The sequence below is a fragment of the Spinacia oleracea genome, chromosome 1 (genome assembly GCF_020520425.1).
Source record: "Spinacia oleracea cultivar Varoflay chromosome 1, BTI_SOV_V1, whole genome shotgun sequence".
In the NCBI taxonomy this organism is placed as follows: Eukaryota; Viridiplantae; Streptophyta; class Magnoliopsida; order Caryophyllales; family Amaranthaceae; genus Spinacia; species Spinacia oleracea.
This window is the reverse complement of record NC_079487.1, coordinates 104524013-104550411: the sequence shown is the minus strand read 5'-3', so window position 1 is coordinate 104550411 and position 26399 is coordinate 104524013. Positions and strand designations below refer to the sequence as shown.

The window sequence follows — 26399 nt, the reverse complement described above, 5'->3', positions numbered from 1 at the left end:
CTGTCTCAGAGTTTTAATACACTCAGCTCTAATCCAAACTACACTAATTGAGCGAGATGATGAGCTACACTGTTTATGTCTCTCCTACTCGGTACAATATTTAAGTGTTACTTGTGACCGTGAATATGAATATATGACAGTTTAGCTTAAAAAGTTGTTTTTGACAATATAACACTCAATTTTGTTTTATAATATCTAGTCGTTTTGCTGGTTTCACAGTTCACACCCATTACGTCAGAATCCAAAGTCATGTTGACAAATACGATAATTTAATAGATTATCATTTTAATTTTGTCAGTACACATTGCATTAGCCATTACACAGCCGCTGCTGTAATAATATTATATTATAGATAAATAGATTAGGATAAGTGAGATTAATATTAAAATGTGATGTTAGTTGGACAAACCGCGGTCATCAATAAAATCCAAATCCAGTATTGACGTATTGTGCATTTGTGCATCTTGCCATGTTACGTTAGTTTGTCTTATTTGTTTAATTGTTTTAGTAACCTTGTTTTCCTCTTATATATTTAGACAAGTCAACATCTTTATTAATTATTCTATTCCATAGTTCCATCCCTTCCTTCAAATAGATTAGGATACTACTTTTCCATATCTCGAAAAAGTTGTTACATTTTAAAAATTTATACGGAGTAATAACTACGAATATTTCCCCCAAAATATCACGACTTAGATTAAGTATAGGAGTCCGAGTCATAAAGAGAAGTAATTTTGTGGATGTCACACTGAATTCGCCCAAGTTGGAGCGATTAGAGTGTCACTTTGATGAATCTTCCGAGAAAGGGTGTACTTTTGCTTTTAGAGGTACGCAACTTGGCTATTTTTTCCAGTCCCATAGAATACACCATGATAACACATTAACAACCGAACAAGTTGCACGAACGTACGTATAAAAATAAGGAAATTAAAAGTTGTGGAAATTGTGAGTTTCCTGCTTTATGCGTCAAATGCTCTGCTCATAATTTAATTTCCAGTTCGTTTTCCACAAGCAATCATCACAACAACCACCCGCCTACTACGCTGTGTTACATTGGTATGCTCTAATTCGATCTCTCCTCGGCTCTCTTGTTTATCGCGTTTTTAACAATAATCTTTACTTCTTTTGAGGTAATCTTAGTTATTTTATGCACTCGGGAGCACTTTTTGTCACATCAAGTCAATTTAATCGGGTGGAGTAAGTCAGTTTTGTACGTGGTTTGAATTTTGGTTCATCTATTTAGTTCTTACTAATTTAAACTTCTGATTGTAGTAATATTAAGAATATAAACTTACTACAAGTTAACCAACAGATACTTCTTCTTTAACAACAGCTGTTCTGTACTTCTGCATCACATGCATAAAGAGTCACAAAGTGCAGTGATGTAGACGTGATTCGTATTAGTAATGGGTATCATCTTGTATTGTAAACTGTGTAAAGTTTCATACGAGTACCTGTTAGGTTATGATACATATGACAATTCATAAATCATGCGGAAAAACCATAAAGCCAGGAAAACATATTATTTACACATAATCATTTAGCATAGTTTAGATGCATACTCTTTGTTGCGTGCCTTCCCTAGCTGCGCCCGAACCGAACAAGAACAAGTCTTTAGGACTCCAAGTGTCGTCCCTCCGTAGATAGTCCACAGCACGTCCGGATCCGCCTTAAGATTGACCAACTAGAATCGCCCTTAAGGTACTATTATTTTCGGCACTTTATAGGCAATTGTGTAATTGAATTTTGCTCTCAAAAACTCACTTTGAATACTTGAATGCTCGATGTAAATATGTGACCCTAGGCACTTATTTATAGAGTTTATGGAAAGGAATTATAATCCTATTAGAATACAAATCTATTTAATTATAATCCTACTAGGACTCTAATTAAACAAACTTTATCTATTAGGATTAGATTTAATCATATTACGAATCCCGGTAGCCTTAGGATTCCGAGTAACACACACGAGTGGCGCACAAGCACCGCACGCCCGCACGCCGGCCTTGCGGCCCACGCCGAGCGCACAGCGCAATGCCCACTGTCGCAGCCTTGTCCGCGCGCGCGCCCAAGCTTCGGCTGGGCCTGGCTTTTGCGCTGGGCCTGGTCGTATGCTTGGCGTGTGGTTGTTGCGCTTGGCTTGCTGGGCGATGGCCCGGCTTCGTGCTGGGCCTTCGTCTGGCAGGCCTCGTCCGATGCTAATTCGTACGATACGCTTCCGATTAAATTCTCGATTCCGGAATTCATTTCCGATACGAACAATATTTAATATTTCCGATTTCGGAATTAATTTCCGTTTCGAACAAATATTTAATATTTCCGTTTCCGGAACTATTTTCCGATTCCGATAATATTTCCGATTCTGACAATATTTTCCGATACGTACCATGTTTCCGTTTCCGGCAACATCTACGACTTGGATAATATTTATATTTCCGATACGATCCATATTTCCGTTTCCGGCAATATCATCGTTTCCGGAGTATTCATTTCTTGCCTGTGACGATCTCAGCTCCCACTGAAACCAAGATCCGTCGATTCCGAATATCCATAGATGGAGTATTTAATGCCATTAAATACTTGATCCGTTTACGTACTATTTGTGTGACCCTACGGGTTCAGTCAAGAGTAAGCTGTGGATTAATATCATTAATTCCACTTGAACTGAAGCGGCCTCTAGCTAGGCATTCAGCTCACTTGATCTCACTGAATTATTAACTTGTTAATTAATACTGAACCGCATTTATTAGACTTAACATTGAATGCATACTTGGACCAAGGGCATTATTTCCTTCAGTCTCCCACTTGTCCTTAGGGACAAGTGTGCATTTCCTAATTCCTTTGTCGCTCGATGCTTGCTCTTGAACATAAGGTAAGAGTTGTCATCCTTATTATGTCCAGAGGTGTTTCTCGGTTTCAGAGTTCAACTGATCAAATAAACAGATAATCATAGCCTATGATTCATCCGAGCACGGCCATGCATTTCACAGTTTCTAGCTCTCCGAGTGGCCTTGTACAACTTTTAAGCATCTCATCCCGAATTATGGGAGGACAATCCCAATCTTGCGATCTTGAGATTAGACTTTGTTTGATAGGTGATTACCTGAGCGTTGCCTTTATAGCCTCCTTTTACGGTGCGACGGTTGGTCAACGTCAAAGCAACCATTTCTCAAACAAGTAATCTCAAATCACTCAGGTATTGAGGATTTAGTGTCTAATAATTTTAATGAAATTTACTTATGACAGATTTTCATCTCTTACAGTAAAGTTTCATAGGTCTTGTCCGATACTAGTCTTCCCAAAGTAAGTATCTATGCAAATGATTATGACATTGCCATGTCCACATAGTTCAAGAAACAGAACTACTAGTCATCTTGCATTCTAATCGTCTAACGTTTTCTATGCGTCCAATTTTATAGAAAACTCCGACTAGGGACCATTTTCAACCTTTGACATTCAAGTTCACTTGATAGACATTTCTTAGTCACAGGACTGGTCCTGACAGTCTATCTTGAATATATCGTCAAATTGAAGGGACTCATTATTTAATACTAAACCAAGATTAAATGGAATATGAAAATACATTTCATATATGATAAATGTTCAACCCCATTGTTTTACAACCATGGGCCTCAAACCCATCTTTAAAACAGTTCATGGAATTCAAAGCTATGCTTGATTTCCAGTGCTACAACGTGAGTGTTGTTTCTCACTTGTTGCATAGGTTTAGTTATCATGCTTTGCCAATCTTAATATCCTTTTCATCGAATGTTCTTCGAGATATGATGATAAGAACTTTTGAGTATGTTTATTTTGTGATCTAGTCTTTCTTGCTACATTAGTGGTTCTACGCATTTTGCAATGAAGAACCATTAAGTCAACAGACATGTGATCTTCCCAAGTTCAATGAAGAACTCATATAAACAACTCTATTTTATTGCTTCTTAGGCAATAAGTACTTTTACTTCAACTTTATAGGTTGCTAGTGATGCTTTGTTTGGAATTACTTATCCAAGCAGTTCACAGATATGTGGAATACTTTCCAGCTGTATCTTAGAACATAGAAATTAATATTTTAATTTCCCACGCAACAACTCATGGTCTCCAATCCATGTTGCCATTTCGAAACACGATGCTCTTTAGCTCGTCCTTGTCAATGGTTAACTCCAAAGGGTCTTTCTTGATCCTTTGCCAGTGTTTATGCGTGTAGCATCAATATTTAGCATATCTTTATTTCCTTGAATCAACAACTATTCCTATGTACCTTTTCAAGTACCATAAGTATTCTTGATCTCAATCTAGTTGATCTTCACTTAGATCAATAGAGACTGGTATATGTTCGTCATGCATAAAGTCATACGATACGTTTTTGGCGATCCTCATATTATATCATACATGATAAATTCTTTTGCAGAATAATTCTCAATTGAATTGTATTCATGTAACTTTAGCTCATTCAATTTCAGTAGATACTGAATCCAGCTAAATTCTTTGACATATAATATAGGTTAAGAATCTCACTTACATCCTTTGATGTTTTAACTTAGTAAATGCTTATACATAGTTCAAACATTCTTTTACTTAGATTTATTCACATGGGTCGAATATCTCCAATGGAGTATTTCGTGTTTGATTTAGTAAATGCCATTACTAAACAATATCATAAGATCTTTGTAAATAGATCTTAATACCCAGTATGTACTAAGTTTCGCCTTGGTCCATCATTGATGAATAATTTCAAACCTAAGTCATTAGCATTTGAATGTTATTTCACAATAGAGAGATATGTGTGTGATACACATAGGACCAATTAAGTTTTATGTACTCCCACTAAACTTCTTATATATCTATAAGAATCATGTACATTTTATGAAACTAAAATACTTTTTAGCTTCACTAAAATACATTTCTAATTCCCAATTGCTTGCTTAAATCTGTACTTAGATTTCATAAGCTAGCTTTCCTTTTAAGCATTACTTGGATCCACAAATCCTATGACATGTTATGTACATAGTTTACTCCAACATTTGATTGAGGAATACGCTTTGTCATCCAATTGCCATATTTACCAATATGCAATCATTGCTTGAATTATAGACTTGAGCATTACGATTATGCATGAGGTTTCAACACAATCCATGCCATCAATTTGCTTGTAACCTTTAGCAACTGATCTAGCTTTGTGTGTGAACACAATTCCATGTTTGATGGTTTTTATCCTTAAAACAAACTTTGCAACCAATAGGTGTGAAACTATTCTTGCAAATCAACAAAATTTCAATTTTGTCATCAAAACATTGAGTATGTTTTATGGTCTCTAACCATTTAAAACATTTGAGTCTATATATGGCCTCTAACCATTTTAGGGAATCTGGGTTTCGTCATAGCTTTCTTACAAGTCACAAACTCATTAATCTACATGATAATAGTTTGACTGCAAGTTGTAGGTTTCTTCACTATCTAATAGAAGAATTTCATAGTTTCATTGACCAGAACTCTATGTTTCTTTACTATCTAATAGAAGAATCTCATAGTTCCAGTGACTTGAACTCTATGCCTACTTGGGTATAGAACATCAAACAATAGAATATCAACAGGCACTTTGAGAGTCCTTTGAATATTCTATTCTCTTTGAAGCACTTGTAAAGTCTTCTAAGAGATGTCTATTCTTTAAAGCCACTTCTAAAGTCCTTAAAGAATAAGTTCGGTTTTTCTGAAGCACTTCGAAAAGCCTCCGGAATGTCCGTTTATGTTTGTTGTTCGCCTCGAAGACTTTTGAGGTCTATTTTCTCCCACTTGTCATTTTGGAAACGAATCTCCAAAAGGACATTATTTCGAGCAAACAAACATTATGTTCTCAAAAATTCGTGGTAGAAACAATACCCTTGTGTCTCATTTGAATAAATCACAATGAAACATATATCTAGACTTGGGCCTTAGTTTGTTGAATAACAAACACTAAGCTCCCACTGAGTTTAGCAACTCTTTAGATATAATTGAAAAGATATCCTGAAATTACTTTTCAATAGCTTTGACGAATTTGGTTTAGTTTGGTGGTAGTTGAGCATTTTGTTTTAGAAATTATAGGAAAAGTCTTTATGATTCATCATTGATCGAATCAAGTACTAATTGACTTCGATTATTTCAACTAAGATATGCCATATCTTATGGACCTAGATTGTGAAATTACAACACACAATCATTGATGATCATATTTGGTCTCAAGTAATCATCAACATGATCTAACCTAGATCTTTATGATTTCTTGCCAAGTGGATTTTATACTTCTGAATCTTTGAACTAGCCAAACAGATTCAACTTATATCACTTTTGAGTAAATAAACCTATATTCACTCAAATGTGAAATAATAAAGTCATAAAATCTTTCTTTAGCTTTGAACTCTATTGTCTAGGCGTTCTAACAATAGTTCATATCTTTTGTTACTTTCAACAAGTAAGACTAGCTTGTCTTGAATGATCTAGAAATCAATCAACTTTCAAAAGTCCATCAAAATAGAGATTTTGAATGTTAACTTGTTGATATGGTCTAAGCAACAATGCCAAAGATTAGTGGAACTCAAATCAAGGGGTTGATTTGAACCTAGTAAAATTTTTATTGTTAAAGAGTTGTTTGTTTTAATCAAGCATATTGACTCAACCTGTAATTGACCATTTCATTCAAATAAAAAAACAAACATTGTTTTTGTTTTTCTTGAATGTGAGTCTTTCTGTGTTTGAAAACAGACATTTAGGTATGTTGATTATGGAACAAAATAGCCATTAAGTTCCAGCCTTTGAACGGACTTAAAACAAACTAGATGACCCTACAACTAATGTAGCATTGCCATGCTTCATTTCCCACTTGTAGGTCATTAGTGTATCCTAGCTTTCATTGTTTGAGTTATTACCGAAGTAAGAACCTCAAGCGGTATATGATACCAAGGAAGTTTGATTTCTAGGTCACCTCTCTTTAAACATAAACTTATAGGTAGAAATGGAATCGTAAATTCCTTTCATTTGTTTCTCGTTTTCCTATTTCTTGTACCCTTTCTTATAGTCTTAAGAATTGAATTCTTTAGTGTTGACTTTTATACTTTGTTAGACATGTCCAATGTCACCAACAAGGTTCTTTACCATTTTAATTTATGTTGAATATTTTGTTTCAACTAGATGATCTTACCAGAAGCTTCTAAAGTTCTCTAAGTATCGATCTATTCGAATGTCTAGGGACTAGACTCATTCGAGAATTAAATGGACAAAGATATTAGGTTGTTAACCATTGGTAAAGCTGAGCGTTTAAACTCAATGCTTTATGATCTCAAAACTACATTGTATTTTGAATTCACAAGCACCAATCGGTTTGCCATTCGACTTTGATATTCGAAGACAACCATAAAAGTCGATATAAGAAACGTACATTTTAAATTGCTCACTTTCTCTCATTTCCGTGAATCGTTCTTGGATTCACTACCAATCGAGGAAATTTACTGTTACCTTTCTAAAAGGATTTACTGCAGTGCAAGATATTTAATTATAAACAATAATTAAAACATACATTGAAGCATGCAAAGTCTAAACATTTATCATGAGTAATAACTTGAAAATGAAAGCAATCATGCAATTTAAACAAGTCATTAGCATTTTATTCGAATTATGTGTTCCGGCAGGTGTGAATAAAATGATTCCAAGATCCTAAAATCATTGAAGAACTAAGCACAGTTTGTCGACTTAGTCCTAAAACATCTTAGGTAAGCAAAAGCCTTTTGCTAATAGTCTAGAAACTATTCTTGGTTGATAGGTACGTCTAAGAACTTATTAGGTAAACCTATCGATTTTGCCACGACATAAAAGGACTCCTTACTTATATCGTTGAGTTTCACCAAAACTAACATGTACTCACAATTATTTGTGTACCTTGCCCCTTTAGGACCAATAAGTAACACCTCGCTGAGCGAAAACTATTACTAGATTGATGTAAAGGATATCCAAGCAAGTGTATATTTTGGCATGGCACCTTTTAACTCAATTTTTAAGTTTGGAACTTAAGGCTCTTACTATGTTGGTTAGATTTTAAGTGAACTAAAATCCTTAATCATGCAACATAATCAAGCTTTTGATCTCATGCATTTTAAGACATATTTAAAAGTAATAAATAACTTAAAACATGCATAACATAAATGTGATCTAGTATGGCCCGACTTCATCTTGAAAATCTCCGTGGGAGGCACCATTTTCTTCAAATAGGATAAGCTATAATTAAAAACTAATTACAACTATTTGATGGTACGCAGACCATATTTGAATTGAAAAACAACTTTGGTACTTTAGACCAATTACATTCAAATTAATGGTACGCAGACCATATTTTCTATCCTATTTGGGCCATACTAGTCACTTCATAACCTGCAAAATAGTACATATACAATATATACCATTCACCCATTCATTATCATGAATGGTCCACATAGCTGGTTAGTCAAACATAATATGCATCACGTAAACATTTGCAGCAATTAATCAAGGGCACCAATAATCTACCAATTATTCAGTCCTTATTAATTCTAATCAAGTTGTTTTAACCTTAAGGATTTGTAGACCTAATCAAGAGTTTATGACTAAAAGGGGCTCCCACTTAAACCAATAAATTCATATGCTTTACTAATTTTAAACATAAAAATGTATTTCTAGTCTAACCGGAAACATACAAATTTAATTAAAATTTAAAGCTCATATAAATTTATAATTGAATCCAAAAGGTTTAATTTAATTTCAGTCGTATTTAAATTAATTCATGATTTTAATTTTAGTAAAATAATTAGAATAAATAAAATTTATTATAATTACAATATTTAAAATTAAAATCCAAGAAAATAATTTAAATTATTAATTTTAAAATTAATTAAAATTACGTAAACTGAAAATTTCAAATTATAATTTCAAAACGATCTAATCGCATCGCAACAATCCCACGCAACGCACGCCCATGGGCCATACGCACACAGCCATCGCTGGCCATGTGCGCGCAGCCCATGCGCTGCGTCGCATCGCTGCTGCTCACCTTCGCAAGGCATCACGCGAGCTGGTGCTCGCTGCGCGCGCCAGCGCTCGATGCACGCGAGCCATCGCTCGCTGCGCTCGCTCGCCAGCGCTCGATCCATGCGAGCCATCGCTCGCTGCGCGCGCTCGCCAGCGCTCGATCCATGCGAGCCATCGCTCGCTGCGCGCGAGGCATCGACGCTGGGCGTAGCACTCGTGGCACGCGAGCTTGCGCTCGCTGCGCGCGAGGCTCCGCACGCTTACGCGAGGCAGTGCGCGCTGTGGCGCAGCTCGCTTGCTGCCCACACGCGACTGCTCGGCCTTGCTCTCGCCCTCGCCCATTCGCCCATTGCACACAGCCCACGACACAAGGCAGGGCTGTTGCCTTGTGCTCGTGCACCATGGCCTTGCTCATTGCATTCGTACCGCATGGGCGACGAGCTCCCTTGCTCGTCGTCACATGCCCGCACTATACAACACCCCTTAAGGGTAACACGTAGCGTCCATTGCTTTGTGCGTGCAAGTTATATGAGCGAATCGCATAAAATTTAAAATTTATATTCAAAATTAATGACAAATTAATAAATAATATTAATTTCATAATTTTAGGGCGAAAAATCGAAAATTTATTATTTAATTGATTTCCGATTAACATGGATTCAAGACTAGGTCATAAAAATTTAAAATTTAACATAAATTTACAATTTTTATGGTGGTTTTTAATCATAGGTATCTAATTAAATTATAATTAATTATGAAAATCAAATTAATTCTAAATTATTCTAATTTTCAACAAATTAATCATAATTACAAATTAGATTGCATAATTAGCAACGCTAGGCATTCAAACTTGTTAAACATATACAGTAGGTCAATCAAAAATTCAAGATTTATCAACAAGAATCGCAAATATTTAATTTAACATCTTAAATTTTCGAAATTTTGCATTCGAAAAACTAAAACCTCCGAAAAGTCATAGTTAGGCTTCGAATTTGAGAATTCTGGGTTCGGCCGAAAAATAACTATTTTTGTCAAAATTTTAGAATGCCTTTTACATGCGGAATTGACACAAAAATCACTCGATTTGGATGAGTAACGAAGAAACTGCCGAAAAACTGCGTACATATAATTAAATAAACGCAATTTGCAATTAATTAACAATTACGAAAATTAATCACCCCTTTTAATTCTTGCAAATTTGTAGTATTTAACCATGTTCATGCAATTTAGATTATGAAAATAATAAGAGGCTCGTGATACCACTGTTAGGTTATGATACATATGACAATTCATAAATCATGCGGAAAAACCATAAAGCCAGGAAAACATATTATTTACACATAATCATTTAGCATAGTTTAGATGCATACTCTTTGTTGCGTGCCTTCCCTAGCTGCGCCCGAACCGAACAAGAACAAGTCTTTAGGACTCCAAGTGTCGTCCCTCCGTAGATAGTCCACAGCACGTCCGGATCCGCCTTAAGATTGACCAACTAGAATCGCCCTTAAGGTACTATTATTTTCGGCACTTTATAGGCAATTGTGTAATTGAATTTTTCTCTCAAAAACTCACTTTGAATACTTGAATGCTCGATGTAAATATGTGACCCTAGGCACTTATTTATAGAGTTTATGGAAAGGAATTATAATCCTATTAGAATACAAATCTATTTAATTATAATCCTACTATGACTCTAATTAAACAAACTTTATCTATTAGGATTAGATTTAATCATATTACGAATCCCGGTAGCCTTAGGATTCCGAGTAACACACACGAGTGGCGCACAAGCACCGCACGCCCGCACGCAGGCCTTGCGGCCCACGCCGAGCGCACAGCGCAATGCCCACTGTCGCAGCCTTGTCCGCGCGTCGCTAATTGCTGTACCCGGGTACAGCCAGCTCTGGCTGTACCCCCCAAAAACGACACGCTCATATTGTTTGTTCATTCTTGTCGACTGTTTGTTCTTTTTTATTGTACTGTTTGTTCATTCTTATTGTACTGTTTGTTCTTTCTTGTTGTACTGTTTGTTCTTTCATGTTGTTTTTAAAATTCATCATCAAATTTTTATAATTGTTGTATTTTTTGTTCTTTCTTCTGGAATTTTATGTTCTTTTTTATATTGTTTGTTCTTTCTTGTTTATTTGTTTGCTTATAATAATCATATGGTTAATGTTCATAATTAAACTCTTCATTAATCTTTTATTCTTTCTTTTTGTATTGTTTGCTCTTTCTTGTTGTACTGTTTGTTCTTTCTTGTTGTTTTTTAAATTCATTCATCAAACTTATTGTTGTATTGTTTGTTCTTTCATGTTGGCTTTAAAATTCATCATAAAATTGTTCATAATTGTTGTATTGTTTGTTCTTTTTTCTGGAATTTTATGTTCTTTTTTATATTGTTTGTTCTTTTTTGTTGAATTATTTGTTCTTTCTTGTTTATTTGTCTGTTCACAATAAATATATGGTTAATGTTCATAATGAAATTGTTCACTTCATTGGTCTTTTTATGTTTTTACAAGCGCCTATATTGTTTATTTCCAAATAAATAAATAAATGTTCATTTTCAAAATAGTAAATGTTCATTCCAAATAAATAAATAAATGTTCATTTCCGAAATAGTAAATGTTCATTTCCGAAATGGTAAATGTTCATTTCCGAAATAGTAAATGTTCATTTTTGTACCAGTATTTGTTCTTTCTTGTTGTATTGTTTGTTCTTTCATGTTGTATTGTTTGTTCTTTCATGTTGTATTGTTTGTTCTTTCATGTTGGCTTTAAAATTCATCATAAAATTGTTCATAATTGTTGTATTGGTTGTTCTTTTTTCTTGAATTTTATTTTCTTTTTTATATTGTTTGTTCTTTTTTGTTGAATTATTTGTTCTTTTTTGTTTATTTGTTTGTTCACACTAAATATATGGTTAATGTTCATAATGAAATTGTTCACTTCATTGGTCTTTTATGTTTTTACAAGCGCCTATATTGTTTATTTCCAAATAAATAAATAAATGTTCATTTTCAAAATAGTGAATGTTCATTCCAAATAAATAAATAAATGTTCATTTTCGAAATAGTAAATGTTCATTTTTGTAGTTTATTTCTAAATAAATAAATAAATGTTCATTTCCAAAATAGTAAATGTTCATTTCCAAAATAGTAAATGTTCATTCCAAATAAATAAATAAATGTTCATTTCCGAAATAGTAAATGTTCATTTTTGTACCAGTATATTAATGTTCATTTTAAACAACACAAAACGACATCGTTTTGGATGGGGGTACAGCCAGCTTTGACTGTACCCGGGTATAGCCAAAAATTTGCGGTCCGCGCGCGCGCCCAAGCTTCGGCTGGGCCTGGCTTTTGCGCTGGGCCTAGTCGTATGCTTGGCGTGTGGTTGTTGCGCTTGGCTTGCTGGGCGATGGCCCGGCTTCGTGTTGGGCCTTCGTCTGGCAGGCCTCGTCCGATGCTAATTCATACGATACGCTTCCGATTAAATTCTCGATTCCGGAATTCATTTCCGATACGAACAATATTTAATATTTCCGATTCCGGAATTAATTTCCGTTTCGAAAAAATATTTAATATTTCCGTTTCCGGAACTATTTTCCGATTCCGATAATATTTCCGATTCTGACAATATTTCCGTTTCCGGCAATATTTCCGATTCCGGCAATATTTCCATTTCCGATAATATTTTCCGATACGTACCATGTTTCCGTTTCCGGCAACATCTACGACTTGGATAATATTTATATTTCCGATACGATCCATATTTCCGTTTCCGGCAATATCATCGTTTCCGGAGTATTCATTTCTTGCCTTTGACGATCTCAGCTCCCACTGAAACCAAGATCCGTCGATTCCGAATATCCATAGATGGAGTATTTAATGCCATTAAATACTTGATCCGTTTACGTACTATTTGTGTGACCCTACGGGTTCAGTCAAGAGTAAGCTGTGGATTAATATCATTAATTCCACTTGAACTGAAGCGGCCTCTAGCTAGGCATTCAGCTCACTTGATCTCACTGAATTATTAACTTGTTAATTAATACTGAACCGCATTTATTAGACTTAACATTGAATGCATACTTGGACCAAGGGCATTATTTCCTTCAGTACCAAGTATTAATTTTGACTTTTTTTTGTACTAGGCCGTGTATCAACTAAGCTGGTTGACACACATCTCGGATTGAATAGTATTATCTAGTTTAAGCTTATGTAATTATTTATTAGGTTTATTTGTGTTTTTAGTTCAAGGTCGGATCGGATTGATCTTAAATTTAATAGATTGGATATTATATAGGAAAACATAAATATTGGAATTTATCTAAATTTTGGTGTTGGATTTTACAGGATCAAATCAAGCTTTAATCTATGACTTCTGTACATCTGCTGTTTTTCCTGTGCTGCTACTTGAGTACAATTTGCATTGCCATAAACAACATCACAACATCAATTTTCCTTGAAGATGATGAATCTATAATCTCAAACAATGGTGAATTCAAGCTGGGATTCTTCAGTCCCACGAATAGCACAAACCGGTATATTGGAATCTGGTTTAATAAGGTACCTACAAAAGATGTTTTCTGGGTAGCAAACAGGAATAAACCCCTTAATGATTCCTCTGGTGTAATGAAAATATCAGCAGATGGAAATCTGCAAGTCTTGAATGGCAGAAATAACATCCTCTGGTCATCAAATATGTCTAATAATGCCTCTTCAGCACAACTTCTGGATTCTGGGAATCTTGTTCTGTTAACATATAACAGGACAATGATTTGGCAAAGCATTGATCACCCTACAGATTCACTCATGCCAAACACAAAATTAACCATTACAAATTCTAACATGAAGAATGCTTTACAGCCATGGAAGGGACCTTCTGACCCATCATATGGTAGATTTTCAGTAGGAACAGACTCTTTTACTCATTCCCAAGTAGTAATCTGGGATGGTGATCGCCCACATTGGCGTAGTGGACCATGGAATGGTAATATATTTCTAGGATTAGTGTATACAGATGAAGCTAGAAACTATGCTAACACCTATATTCGCCAAAATGACAGAGATGTGACTGTTGACTTTGTATATACTGGTGCAAGTACTCTGGCCTATTCACACTACTCTTTCAGCTATGATGGAACAATAAGTGAGAAATGGTGGGATGGAAGTAAATGGCAGTATGTTTGGGGTGCACCAGTAACAGAATGTGACATGTATGGTTACTGTGGATCATTTGGAACCTGTAACCCTTCAAACTCACCTGTGTGTAGATGTCTGAAAGGGTTTATACCGAGAAATCCAGAGGAATGGAGGAGAGGAAACTGGTCTTCTGGGTGTGTTCGAAGGGTGATGTTACAATGTGCTATTCAAGGTAGTAAAGAAGATGGATTTTTACAGCTAAGGAATGTCAAAGTGCCAGACCGTACAGAGTGGTCAGTGGGATTAAACCAGGTTGATTGCAGAAGTCAATGCTTAAATAACTGTTCTTGTTTAGCTTATGCTTATGATGCTGGTGCTGGGTGTATGTACTGGAGTAAAGACTTGATTGATATTCAGGAGTTTCCTAGTGGTGGGTTGGAGCTTTATCTTCGTCTTCCACATTCAGAGCTAGGTAAATTCGCGCCATCCTTTTACCGTTTCTTTCCCTGATAATGTTTACTGATTTTTTTTCAGGTTACAGATGTGTTTTTTACTGTCTGCAGGTACTGGTAACAGGCAAAAAGTTATTATAGTGGTGACAGCTATCATAGGCACAATTGGTGTTGCTGCTTCAATATATGTCCTGTGGAGATTAATGTCTCAAAGAAAAGGTAATTATATCAAGGTCTTTATAATCTTTCAGTAAAAACAAATGTGATTTCTTCATTCTGATTTCATGTACTATTGAACATGTGCGTTGGATTAAAAAGTTCGAAGGAAGAAGAAAGAACAGCATGAGAATTTCAAGAATGATGGGAATGGGTACCAAAATCAACTCGAAGAGTTACCATTGTTTGAATTCAAAAGGCTTGCAATGGCCACAAATGACTTTCAAGATAGCAACAAACTTGGACAAGGAGGTTTTGGTCCTGTGTATAAGGTGAAATTATGGTTGTTTGCAAATGTTAAAGTTACTTCTGTTCTTGTTACAGATATTATATATTCTGTTAATATCTGATTCCAGGGGACTTTGGAAGATGGAGTACAAATCGCGGTGAAAAGACTTTCTGCTGCTTCAGGACAAGGCTTAGAAGAGCTCATGAATGAAATATTGGTTATCTCTAAACTTCAGCACAGGAATCTTGTGAAACTTTTAGGTGGTTGTGTAGAAAACAATGAAAAAATGCTGATTTATGAGTACATGCCTAATAAGAGCCTGGACTTCTTCCTGTTTGGTATGTACTTTGATACACTTTCACGAGTCTTGTACTCTTATTCCATGTTTGGCACATCTCTTGAAATACTCATTTCTTTGTTAATAATATTCAGACCCTGACAAGCGAGAGCTTCTGAACTGGGAGAAACGATTCACCATCATTGAAGGAATAAGTAGAGGTCTTGTTTATCTTCATAGAGATTCTAGGTTAAGGATTATTCACAGAGATCTAAAAGCAAGCAACATTTTGTTGGATGAAGATCTTATCCCTAAAATTTCAGACTTTGGAATGGCACGTATCTTCAGTCAAAAACAGGATCAAGATAACACTAGAAGGGTCGTTGGAACATAGTAAGCGCGCCAAAATTCCATTCTATTTTTCTATAATTATCAGGATTTTAAGATGATGGTGCTTCTTTTCTTACTGAAAGTGTTTTGAGTTTCCGTTCTGCAGTGGGTACATGTCTCCTGAGTATGCAATGGAAGGTCACTTCTCTGAAAAATCAGATGTGTACAGCTTTGGGGTGTTGCTGCTGGAGATAATGACTGGTAAAAAGAATAACAGCTTTTGGTTGGATGAGCAATCACTGACCCTTCTAGGTTATGTAAGTCTCGAAAACATAACTATTACATGCTTCAGAAAATACAAGGATACTAAGGCCATGTTCTTTTGAGCTGAGCTGAACTGAACTGAATGCTCCTGAACTTAACTGTACTGTTAGATAAGTAGATAAGTACTGCAACTGCAATTAATCCAAAAAGAATAACTGCAATTAGACTTCTAGCTTTCCATTTTTCTTATGTTTTTCTGTAATGATTGTCAGGTGTGGAAACTATGGAATGAAGATGCCCTTAAGTCTGTAATTGATCCATTAATCACTGAACCAGACTTTTCACCAGAGATTTTGAGGTGCATTCATGTGGGACTATTATGTGTGCAAGAATTTCCAGGAGATAGACCCAACACTTCAACACTATTGTCAATGATAGTGAGTGATATTGTAGATCTTCCGAGTCCTAAGCAACCCGGATTCACCAGAAGGTTGGTTTCTTCTGACACTGAGTCGACTCAGTCACGCGGGCAACAGAGTTCAGCTTCCAGTAATTATGTCTCAATTACTCATTTGTCAGGCAGATAATCCTCTGTGCTATTGTAAAGGTTCAGTCAATATAGTTTCTTGTAAATGAAGTAGTTTATTGTAATATTCCTCGTTGTATCACGTTGAGAAGAAGCTCGAACTGGTGTAGCAAATACTTTTTTTACAGTTACTTCTTCTCAACCACAGAGTAATTTTGTGCCATCTTATAAGGCAGCAGCAGCAGGGCGCTGGCGCGGGACGAGAGGGCGAGCAAGAGAGTGAGGGTGTGCGTGTGGCTGGGCGAGAGCGGCGCACACAGCAAAAGCAATAGCACGTAGTAGGGGAAGGGGGTGTGCGGGCTGCGAGGGCGACTAGTGTGGGGCAGCGATGGGTAAGGCACGACAGCACACGAGGCACGAAACGTGCTCGTGTTGTGCGGGTGCAGTGAGCCGGGCACAAGGGAGAGAGAAAAGAGGAGTGTGGGGCAAGAAAGGAAGGAAGGGTTTAATGAAAAATAAGGGAGTCATTTAATGAGGAGAGTTCTATTTATAGGCTCTCAAATCCCTAGTGGGCTAGGCTTAGGAATTTGATGTTGGGCTTAGCAATTAAATGATTGGGCTAGTTTAGAGTTTAATTTAGAATTAAATTCTTTTGATTGGGCTCGTTTAATAAAACGAGTTGGACTTTTATTTAAAAACTCAATCCTTTAAAATTATTTGCGACCCATTAAATTTCCCGACTCGAAAATTAAATTTGTTTCATAATTAATTAAAATAATAAATATTCTAATTAATTAAAATACATTTAAATAATATTTAAATGAGAAATAAATTCTAAAAATCATAAAATGTTTTATAAATATAATAAAATATATTTATAATTATTATAAAAATACGAGGTATTACATTACCTACTTCCATTCCGATCATTAATTGCTATTCTTTTTCATCTAATGAACTCTTACCGGTGAGGACTGAGGAGGAAGATGGTAAGAGAACTTAGAGCATGAGTAAAATTGTAATCTATAGTAAGATATTAACGAATCGGAGTCAAATTAAGTCAATACAATGACCATATATGGAACTGATTCCATAATAAAGTCAATGGATAACTCGAATTTCTTCATTTGGTTGCTGACAATGGTGGTGGTGGGAGTGTGAGACAAGGGCGATAGAATATGTCATATTTGTAAATGTTCCGGTGTTGAAACAATGGGTTTCGTATGAAGCCCCTTTTCGTTGATGTGGAAGATCTTGCTTGCTTGAATGAGTTGTGTCCGAATTTACCTGCACAATTGACAAGTTATTAGCCTCGGGGGTGTTTTCGAGGAAAGCCCCTCCGATGCGTAAGTAAGAACGATGCTCGGATCTAGAGTGAGTTCACTAGAGAGTAGTCTTAAGGCAATAAATTGGACGTACCTTGAGGTGTGAGCTTTGGCGGCTTATTTATAGTGTTTGTGTAGTAAATGCCCCATAGGTCATTTATTACCGTTGGGCCTTGGGCCTTGTTGGTGGTTGACTAGCCAAATAAGGGGTTTATTGGCTTTGATGTTGTTGGGTAGAGCCATTGGGCTTTGGACTGCTGACCCAATTGGTATCCAATTAGGAGCCCAAACAACATGCCCCCCAGACCCGGTCCATTTAGAATTAAATAGGTGGGTTTCCAAGTATGAGAAGTCCAAAAGCTCCATCTCTTTTTTAAAAAAGGAACGTTTGAATCCGTGTATTGTGAGACAGGTGTCGAAGAACTCCTCGGATGTGTCTTTGATCGAGTGGATTGGAATAAAGTAGAAGTTGGGCGGTTTTTCGAATCATGGCCTATAAATACCAGACCTAATCCACCGTTTCAAACTTTATTCGCTAAAATCTCTCAAAGCTTCCATAGAATTCCGGTGGTTTCCTTGCGAGTTTCCTTAATATCTTTGCAAATTCACCGGGAATCTACTTCGGGACCTTACTCTGTTTGATTTGTCGGCGACTTCCGCTTCGGGGAAGGTAATTTGTTTGCAGTTTTCTCTTACTTTTTCTCGTTACCTTGTTCTTTTCTCTTCGGCACTCTAGATTTGGAGTTTCGCCATGGCTGGGGGACGGTGGAAAAAGAATTCTGGTGTAGTATCTTCTTCTAGTGAAGTAGATGAAAATAGGGCCTCTTTGGAGAGGCCGAGGGAAGCTTCTCCCGAGGTTAAAGCTAAGGAGCGCTCGGGTGGTGAAGCTCGTGCTGAGTCGAGTCGAGGGGTCGGAATTACTGGTCGCTTTCCCGTTCGTCCTCTCTTTCCGAGGCGTTGGGAGGAGGCGGATCCTTTGGGGAGACTTACGCCTCTTTTCAATGATAAAACCGATATTGCTGGTCCTGATGGTACGGAAGTTGATGTGAACTGGTTGGTGGAAGCGAGGAAAGGGCACTATCATCGCTTGGCCGAGGACCTTTATGGTATTCAGTATGCAGGGGCGGAACCAAGGGGGGGCTGGCGGGGGCCATGGCCCCCCCTATGGTTTAGATAAATATAAAATACGCATTTGAAGACTACATGTTATGAGTAGCTCAATTGGTTTGAATGTGTGTTGATGTTATGATGCGCCCGGGTTCGAGCCCACAGCACACTCTTTTCCTTTTTTAATCCTTTTTATTTTTTTCTTTCACTTGTACTTTTTTATTTTTGAGGGGTTACAATAGTACGTGCTACTACCTTATTTATACAACCGTATTACAGGGTTTATGAAAATTACCGTACATCTTAGTTCAATTTATTGGGTAAAAGTTCATAAATTCAATACCTCTTATCTAAAATTCACAAATATGTTATACGGAGTACTTAAATGTACAATGTGTTTAAAATATTTACAACAATTTTGTGTGTTTCTCTATATTGTGGAACTCTATAATATTTTATAAATCTGTTAATTTCTATCTCTATTATCTTATCAGTGAATATCCTTAATTTATATTCTACTGCTTTGAATAAAACTTAAGAAAATCAAAGGAATATTACTTCAACCTTTGAAATATTATGTGCAATAAAATTTATCATTCGTATTATTTTTGAGACAAAGATAATATATTCGATCGTATGTGAACCCTTGGCCCCCCCAAACTTCAATTTCTGGTTCCGCCACTGTCAGTATGCCCTATGTTATTGATGCGAGCTTCCGGTGCAGAAGCATGTGAGGGAACTCGCCCTCCTCCTGGCTTTATTGCCGTATATCTTCATCACTTTGACTACGGGCTTCGGTTCCCTCTGGATCCGTTTATTGCTCGTTTACTGAATGAGTACAACATCTCGTTGGCTCAGTTGACGTCGAAGTCTATGCGTCACATTATCAGGTACCGTTGGATGTGTGACTACCTCAGTTATCCACCTTCTATTGAGGTCTTCCAGGAGATGCATGAGCTCGTGAGGAATTCGAACGATGCTCATGGTTGGTGGACCATTACTAACAAAAGGTCTCGGAAAGGCAAGAGAAATTATCTGAACGTGTTCCCCTATGTATCCTCGGTTCATGAGTGGAAAACGCACTTGCTCTTAGTTCGGGTGCCTGTTGATCCGAAGCACTCTTACTACTACTCGCCTCCAAAATGGTTCGTGAGGGTGGATCCGACGATGTCGAGGGTTGGATCTGTCGATCCAGAAAACACGGACCACGTTGTTCTGCTGGAATGGTTCGAGCGAGAACATCTAGGGAGCCTGAGTATTGGCTTCAGAACCTGCATTACATCACCCAGGAGGTCATCCTCGCTGCTGCCGGTCTCAGTAGGATCTATGACAGGGGTGAGATTTTTTGCGCTGAGATCGTGCTTCGGCTGGGGTGTTTGCCTCCCTCTTTTTAGTGCTTTTGGATCTAATCTTTTATTTTCCTCTTATGCAGAGCAAGGTGAAGTTGTTGTTGATTCCGAGGTGCTTGGCTATAAGACGGACGACAACGAGATTCTCGTCCGTTGTCCACCACACGATTTTATAAAGAGTAACCCTCGGCAATCGAAGCTAGAGAGTCACTAGTTCTCGGCTCACGCCCTTGCGCATCTTCACGACGTTTGGGCTTATCTTTGGGACGCTAACAGTCCTGGAAAGGCGGTTCCGGTACAGACCGTTCTCCCCGGATTGGTAACTAATAATTAATAATTAATAACTAATAACTAATAACTAATAATTAATAATTAAAAATTAATATAATGTTAATATTTATAACAATACTCATAATAATAAATAATAACTACAATAATCATAATTATTTATTAATAACAATAATTAGTTGCGACAATATTTAGTTGTCGCAATCTTACGTGTCGGAGTTTAATTGGTACATTTAGGCGTCACGTAGGCTGTGAGTCATCATAATATTTTTACTATCAAATGCAAAAAATTTACTATGAAAATATGTAAATAAGGTAATTGATATAAAGAAAAAAACAAATTAGAATATTAAGATTTTCCTACGTTAATTTTAAACATGTATAATAGGATATATAAGTTAAATATTTTAGATTCCAATTTAAATCATGACACATAAGCATGTCATGTCACCATTGTGACACGGCTTAAAGGTCGCATGTTGCGACCTTTATCGATGCCTGCATCATCAAATGCAATAGTTGTGTGTTGCTACTGCCTGCAATGTAGTGGTTGACATCATCCGTAGCCATTGGTTGGTTGCTAGTGCTTGCAATATAGTACTTGGCATTGTCATTGTTAGTCGTGGTTTTCAACATTACATCTCAAACCCTTCCTTAAAAGCATACCGATGACAAAATTCGGTAAATTCAAATTCGGAATCAAAACACATCCCTTCAATTAGGGGGACATTGGAGTTGATAACATCTAATTCACTCCCTTCTACTACTTCAGATGCAGTAACATTAAGTTCGATTGAAACCATTAATGATTAATTTGGGGAAATGAATAAAACAATACCAAAAATTATATACAATACAACATATTTTAATTAAGTATGGAACTACATACAAGGTTTTTAGGTGAACATACAAAATGTTGGGTAAGTATTTCATTATCCGATATCAATAATAATTGTTTTTATTTAAATAAGATAGTAATACATTATAACAACTAATTATTTTAAATACAACATGCAGTTTTACGATAAATCAATGAATGAAACACATTGTTTTATCCACCATGGCGCCATTCCGCCATGGTATCCAGGTAAAGCTTTCTTATATAATCGAAATAAATTTTAACAACACAGATTAAACAGCCGTTTACTATGTAATGAAAATTAAAGGAAATTATCTGAATAGAAAATAAACAACCGCTTTCATCGATCAAATTATCCATAGATTATATGAGTAACAAGTATAAAAAAGTCATAAAGAAGATGATAAAGGAAATTACCTTATACCTACGTTGGAAAGCAAGCTGATATCGTTGTAATGCTACCGTTGAAAACTTGAAATGGAGATTAGGAAATCAGCATTATTTTTTAATTATTAAAAGTTTGGGCGGAATAATATTGGTGAAGGAAAGTCCCGCTCAACCAAGGGTTAGAAATCGCAATGTACCCATTGCAGGGTATGTTTTTTTTGTTTCTACTACGAGGAGTTCCTATCGCCTTCAGCGAGTGGACTAATGAATTTGCATGGGTACGTTGATGGGCAGCATTCCCCCAGTTGAGATTTTTTTCATTCCCAAGACTCGAACCCGAGACCTTGGTTAAGGAGCAAGAGGCCCTTAATCACTCATGCCAACCTCAATTGGTACCCAGGGTATGTTGACAGTTGACTGTACCTGCTATGGGGTAAGTGTAACAGCTCCCATCCGTACGTATTGAATTAACTTGTAATCTTCCTTGCAATAATACAAACGAGCAGGTTGCACGTACGAGCGTACGTATAAAAACAAGGAAATGTAGTTTTCTAATCACTTTATTCATTTCTAATTAAAACGTACTTGTGGAAATTCAGAGTTTCCTGTTCGTTTTCCACCATCACAACGTAGTACCATACACCTACTACGCTGTGTTATACTGGTATGCTCTAATTCTCTCTCATTTATCGCGTTTTTAACAGTAATCTTTACTTCTTTTTTGAGGTAATCGTTGTTTGGGACCATAAGTCACTTTTGTACGTGGTTTGATAAAGCTATATATGCTTCATTTCAAATCATGTTGGTTTGAATTTTGGTACATATATAGTCAACTTAGTTCTTACTACTTTTACAAACTTCTGATTGTAATACTACAGGTGTTCTGTACTTCTGTATCACATGCATAGAGATTAGAGAGTCACAAAGTGCAGTGATTCGTATTAGTAATGGGTAACATCTTGTATTGTAAACTGCCTAAAGTTTCATACCAAGTATTAATCTGAGTGTTTTATACGATGTGTATCAACTAAACTGGTTGACATACACCTCGGATTGGATAGTATTATAATATCTAGTTTAAGTTTGTGTAGTTATTAGGTATATTTGTTTTGGATTGATCTTTAATTTAATAGCTGTGGTTTTGGATATTTATCTAAATTTTGGTAGTTGAATTTTACAGGATCAAATCAAGCTTTAGTCTATGACTTCTGCATATCTTCTATTTTTCCTGTGCTGCTACTTGAGTACAATTTGCATTGCCATAAACAACATCACAGCATCAATATTCCTTGAAGATGATGAATCTATAATCTCAAACAATGGTGAATTCAAGCTGGGATTCTTCAGCCCCACGAATAGCACAAACCGGTATATTGGGATCTGGTTTAATAAGGTACCTACAAAAGATGTTTTCTGGGTAGCAAACAGGAACAACCCCCTAAAAGATTCCTCTGGTTTAATGAAAGTATCTTCAGATGGAAATCTGCAAGTCTTGAATGGCAGAAATGACATTCTTTGGTCATCAAATATGTCTAATAATGCCACCTCTTCTGTATCAGCACAACTTCTGGATTCTGGAAATCTTGTTCTGTTAACATACAACGAGACAATGATTTGGCAAAGCATTGATCACCCTACAGATTCACTCATGCCAAACACAATACTAACCATTACAAATTCAAACATAAAGAATGCTTTACAGTCATGGAAGGGACCTTCTGACACATCATATGGGAGATTTTCATTAGGAACAGACTCTTTTACTCATTCTCAAGTAGTTATCTGGGATGGTGATCGCCCACATTGGCGTAGTGGTCCATGGAATGGTAATATATTTCTAGGATTAGTGTATACAGATGAAGCTAGAAACTATGCTAACACCTATATTCGCCAAAATGACAGAGATGGGACGGTTGACTTAGTGTATGCTGGTGCAAGTACTCTTGCCTATTCACACTACTCTTTCAGCTATGATGGAACAATAAGTGAGAAATGGTGGGATGGAAGTAAATGGCAGTATGTTTGGGGTGCACCAGTAACAGAATGTGACATGTATGGTTACTGTGGAACATTTGGAACCTGTAACCCTTCAAACTCACCTGTTTGTAAATGTTTAAAAGGGTTTATACCGAGAAATCCAGAGGAATGGAGGAGAGGAAACTGGTCTTCTGGGTGTGTTCGAAGGGTGATGTTACAATGTGGTATTCAAGGTAGTAAAGAAGATGGATTTGTACAGCTAAGGAATGTCAAAGTGCCAGACCTTACAGAGTGGTCAGTGGGATTAAACCAGGTTGATTGCAGAAGTCAATGCTTAAATAACTGTTCTTGTTTAGCTTATGCTTATGATGCTGGTGCTGGGTGTATGTACTGGAGTAAAGACTTGATTGATATTCAGGAGTTTCCTAGTGGTGGGTTGGATCTTTTTCTTCGTCTTCCACATTCAGAGCTAGGTAAATTCGCCTCATCCTGTTACCGTTTCTTTCCCTGATAATTTACTGATTTTTTTTCAGGTTACAGATGTGTGTTTCTTACTGTCTGCAGGTACCGGTAACAGGCAAATGGTTATTGTAATGGTGACAGCTATTATAGGCACAATTGGAGTTGCTGCTTCAATATATGGTCTATGGAGATTAATGTCTCAAAGAAAAGGTAATTAAATCAAGGTATTTATAATCTTTCAGTAAAAACAAATGTGATTTCTTCGTTCTGATTTCATGTACTATTGAACATATGCATTGGAATAAAAAGTTCGAAGGAAGAAGAAAGAACAGCTAGATAATTTCAAGAATGATGGGAATGGGTACCAAAATCAACTTGAAGAGTTACCATTGTTTGAATTCAAAAGGCTTGCAATGGCCACAAATGACTTTCAAGATAGCAACAAACTTGGACAAGGTGGTTTTGGTCCTGTGTACAAGGTAAAATTATGATTGTTTTCAAATGTTAAAATTAATTTTGTTCTTATTGACAGAAGTTATATGTATATTATGTGATTCCAGGGGACTTTGGAAGATGGAGTACAAATCGCGGTGAAAAGACTTTCTGCTGCTTCAGGACAAGGCTTAGAAGAGTTCATGAATGAAATATTGGTCATCTCTAAACTTCAGCACAGGAATCTTGTGAAACTTTTAGGTGGTTGTGTAGAAAACAATGAAAAAATGCTGATTTACGAGTACATGCCTAATAAGAGCTTGGACTTCTTCCTGTTTGGTATGTACTTTGCTACACTTTCATGAGTCTTGCTCCATGTTTGGCACATCTCGTGAAATACTCATTTCTTTGTTAAACAATATTCAGACCCTGACAAGCGAGAGCTTCTGAACTGGGAGAGACGATTCACCATCATTGAAGGAATAAGTAGAGGTCTTGTTTATCTTCATAGAGATTCTAGGTTAAGGATTATTCACAGAGATCTAAAAGCAAGCAACATTTTGTTGGATGAAGATCTTATCCCTAAAATTTCAGACTTTGGGATGGCACGTATCTTCAGTCAAAAACAGGATCAAGATAACACTAGAAGGGTAGTTGGAACATAGTAAGCACGCCAAATTCCATTCTATTTTTCTAAAATTTTCAGGAATTTAAGATGATGGTGTTTTTCTTACTGAAAATGTTTTGTGTTTCCATTCTGTAGTGGGTATATGTCTCCTGAATATGCAATGGAAGGCCACTTCTCCGAAAAATCAGACGTGTACAGCTTTGGTGTGTTGCTGCTGGAGATAATGACTGGTAAAAAGAACAACAGCTTTTGGTTGGATGAGCAATCACTGACCCTTCTAGGATATGTAAGTCTCAAAACCATAACTATTACATGCTTCAGAAATACAAGGATACTAAGGCCCTGTTCTTTTGATCTGAACTTAACTGAACTGAATTGTCAAATAAGTCCTGAAACTGCAATTAAGCCAAAAAGAACAGGACCTAAATTGTTAGACTTCTAGCTTTCCATTTTTTCTGATGTTCTGTTGTACATGATTATCAGGTGTGGAAACTATGGAATGAAGATGCCCTTAAGTCTGTAATTGATCCATTAATCACTGATGCAGTCTTTTCACCAGAGATTTTGAGGTGCATTCATGTGGGACTATTATGTGTACAAGAATTTCCCGGAGATAGACCCAACACTTCAACACTATTGTCAATGATAGTGAGTGATATTGTAGATCTTCCGAGTCCTAAGCAACCCGGCTTTACCAGAAGGTTGGTTTCATCCGACACTGAGTCGACTCAGTCACGCGGCCAACAGAGTTCAGCTTCGCCTTCCAGTAATTATGTCTCAATTACTCATATGTCAGGCCGATAATCTTCTGTACTATTGTAAAGGAATCAGTCAATATAGTTTCATGTAAATGAAATAGTTTCTTGTAATATTCCTCATTATATCACGTTGAGAAGAAGTTCGAACTGGTGTAGCAAATACTTTTTGTACAGTTACTTCTTCTCAACCACAGAGTAATTTTGTGCCAATCTTATAAAACTTTGATTGAAATTCTCTCAAAAGAAAAGGTTTAGTTGTCCTGGTTCTTGATTGTATGTCTGGAATGATTTTATACTGTGTAAAATACCAAAATAAAAATGTATAATTACAAAGAAATAAAATCTAATTAGAAA

General features: G+C 36.4%; 1 protein-coding gene across 1 annotated transcript; it reads left to right on the top strand.

Moving 5' to 3' along the window:
- Positions 1 to 524: 524 nt before the first annotated feature.
- Positions 525 to 26331, top strand: LOC110786703 (uncharacterized). Its single transcript, XM_056834403.1, has 19 exons — positions 525 to 1056; positions 13391 to 14651; positions 14743 to 14850; positions 14950 to 15119; positions 15204 to 15414; positions 15509 to 15746; positions 15850 to 16000; positions 16220 to 16531; positions 18535 to 18904; positions 19630 to 20160; positions 20338 to 20433; positions 22667 to 22719; positions 22987 to 24238; positions 24330 to 24437; positions 24537 to 24706; positions 24788 to 24998; positions 25086 to 25323; positions 25423 to 25573; positions 25771 to 26331. Exons 2-19 carry the CDS (start codon positions 13412 to 13414, stop codon positions 26089 to 26091), a joined length of 5931 nt encoding a protein of 1976 aa, XP_056690381.1. The 5' UTR covers positions 525 to 1056; positions 13391 to 13411; the 3' UTR covers positions 26092 to 26331.
- The last annotated feature ends 68 nt before the right edge of the window (positions 26332 to 26399 follow it).

Excerpts from the sequence above, each read along its gene's own strand:
- LOC110786703 (XM_056834403.1), top strand. The coding sequence starts at position 13,412 with ATGACTTCTGTACATCTGCTGTTTTTCCTGTGCTGCTACTTGAGTACA. Across the intron at positions 14,652-14,742 it reads TCTTCCACATTCAGAGCTAG|GTACTGGTAACAGGCAAAAA; the intron begins GTAAATTCGCGC and ends TACTGTCTGCAG. Across the intron at positions 24,707-24,787 it reads GTTTTGGTCCTGTGTACAAG|GGGACTTTGGAAGATGGAGT; the intron begins GTAAAATTATGA and ends ATGTGATTCCAG.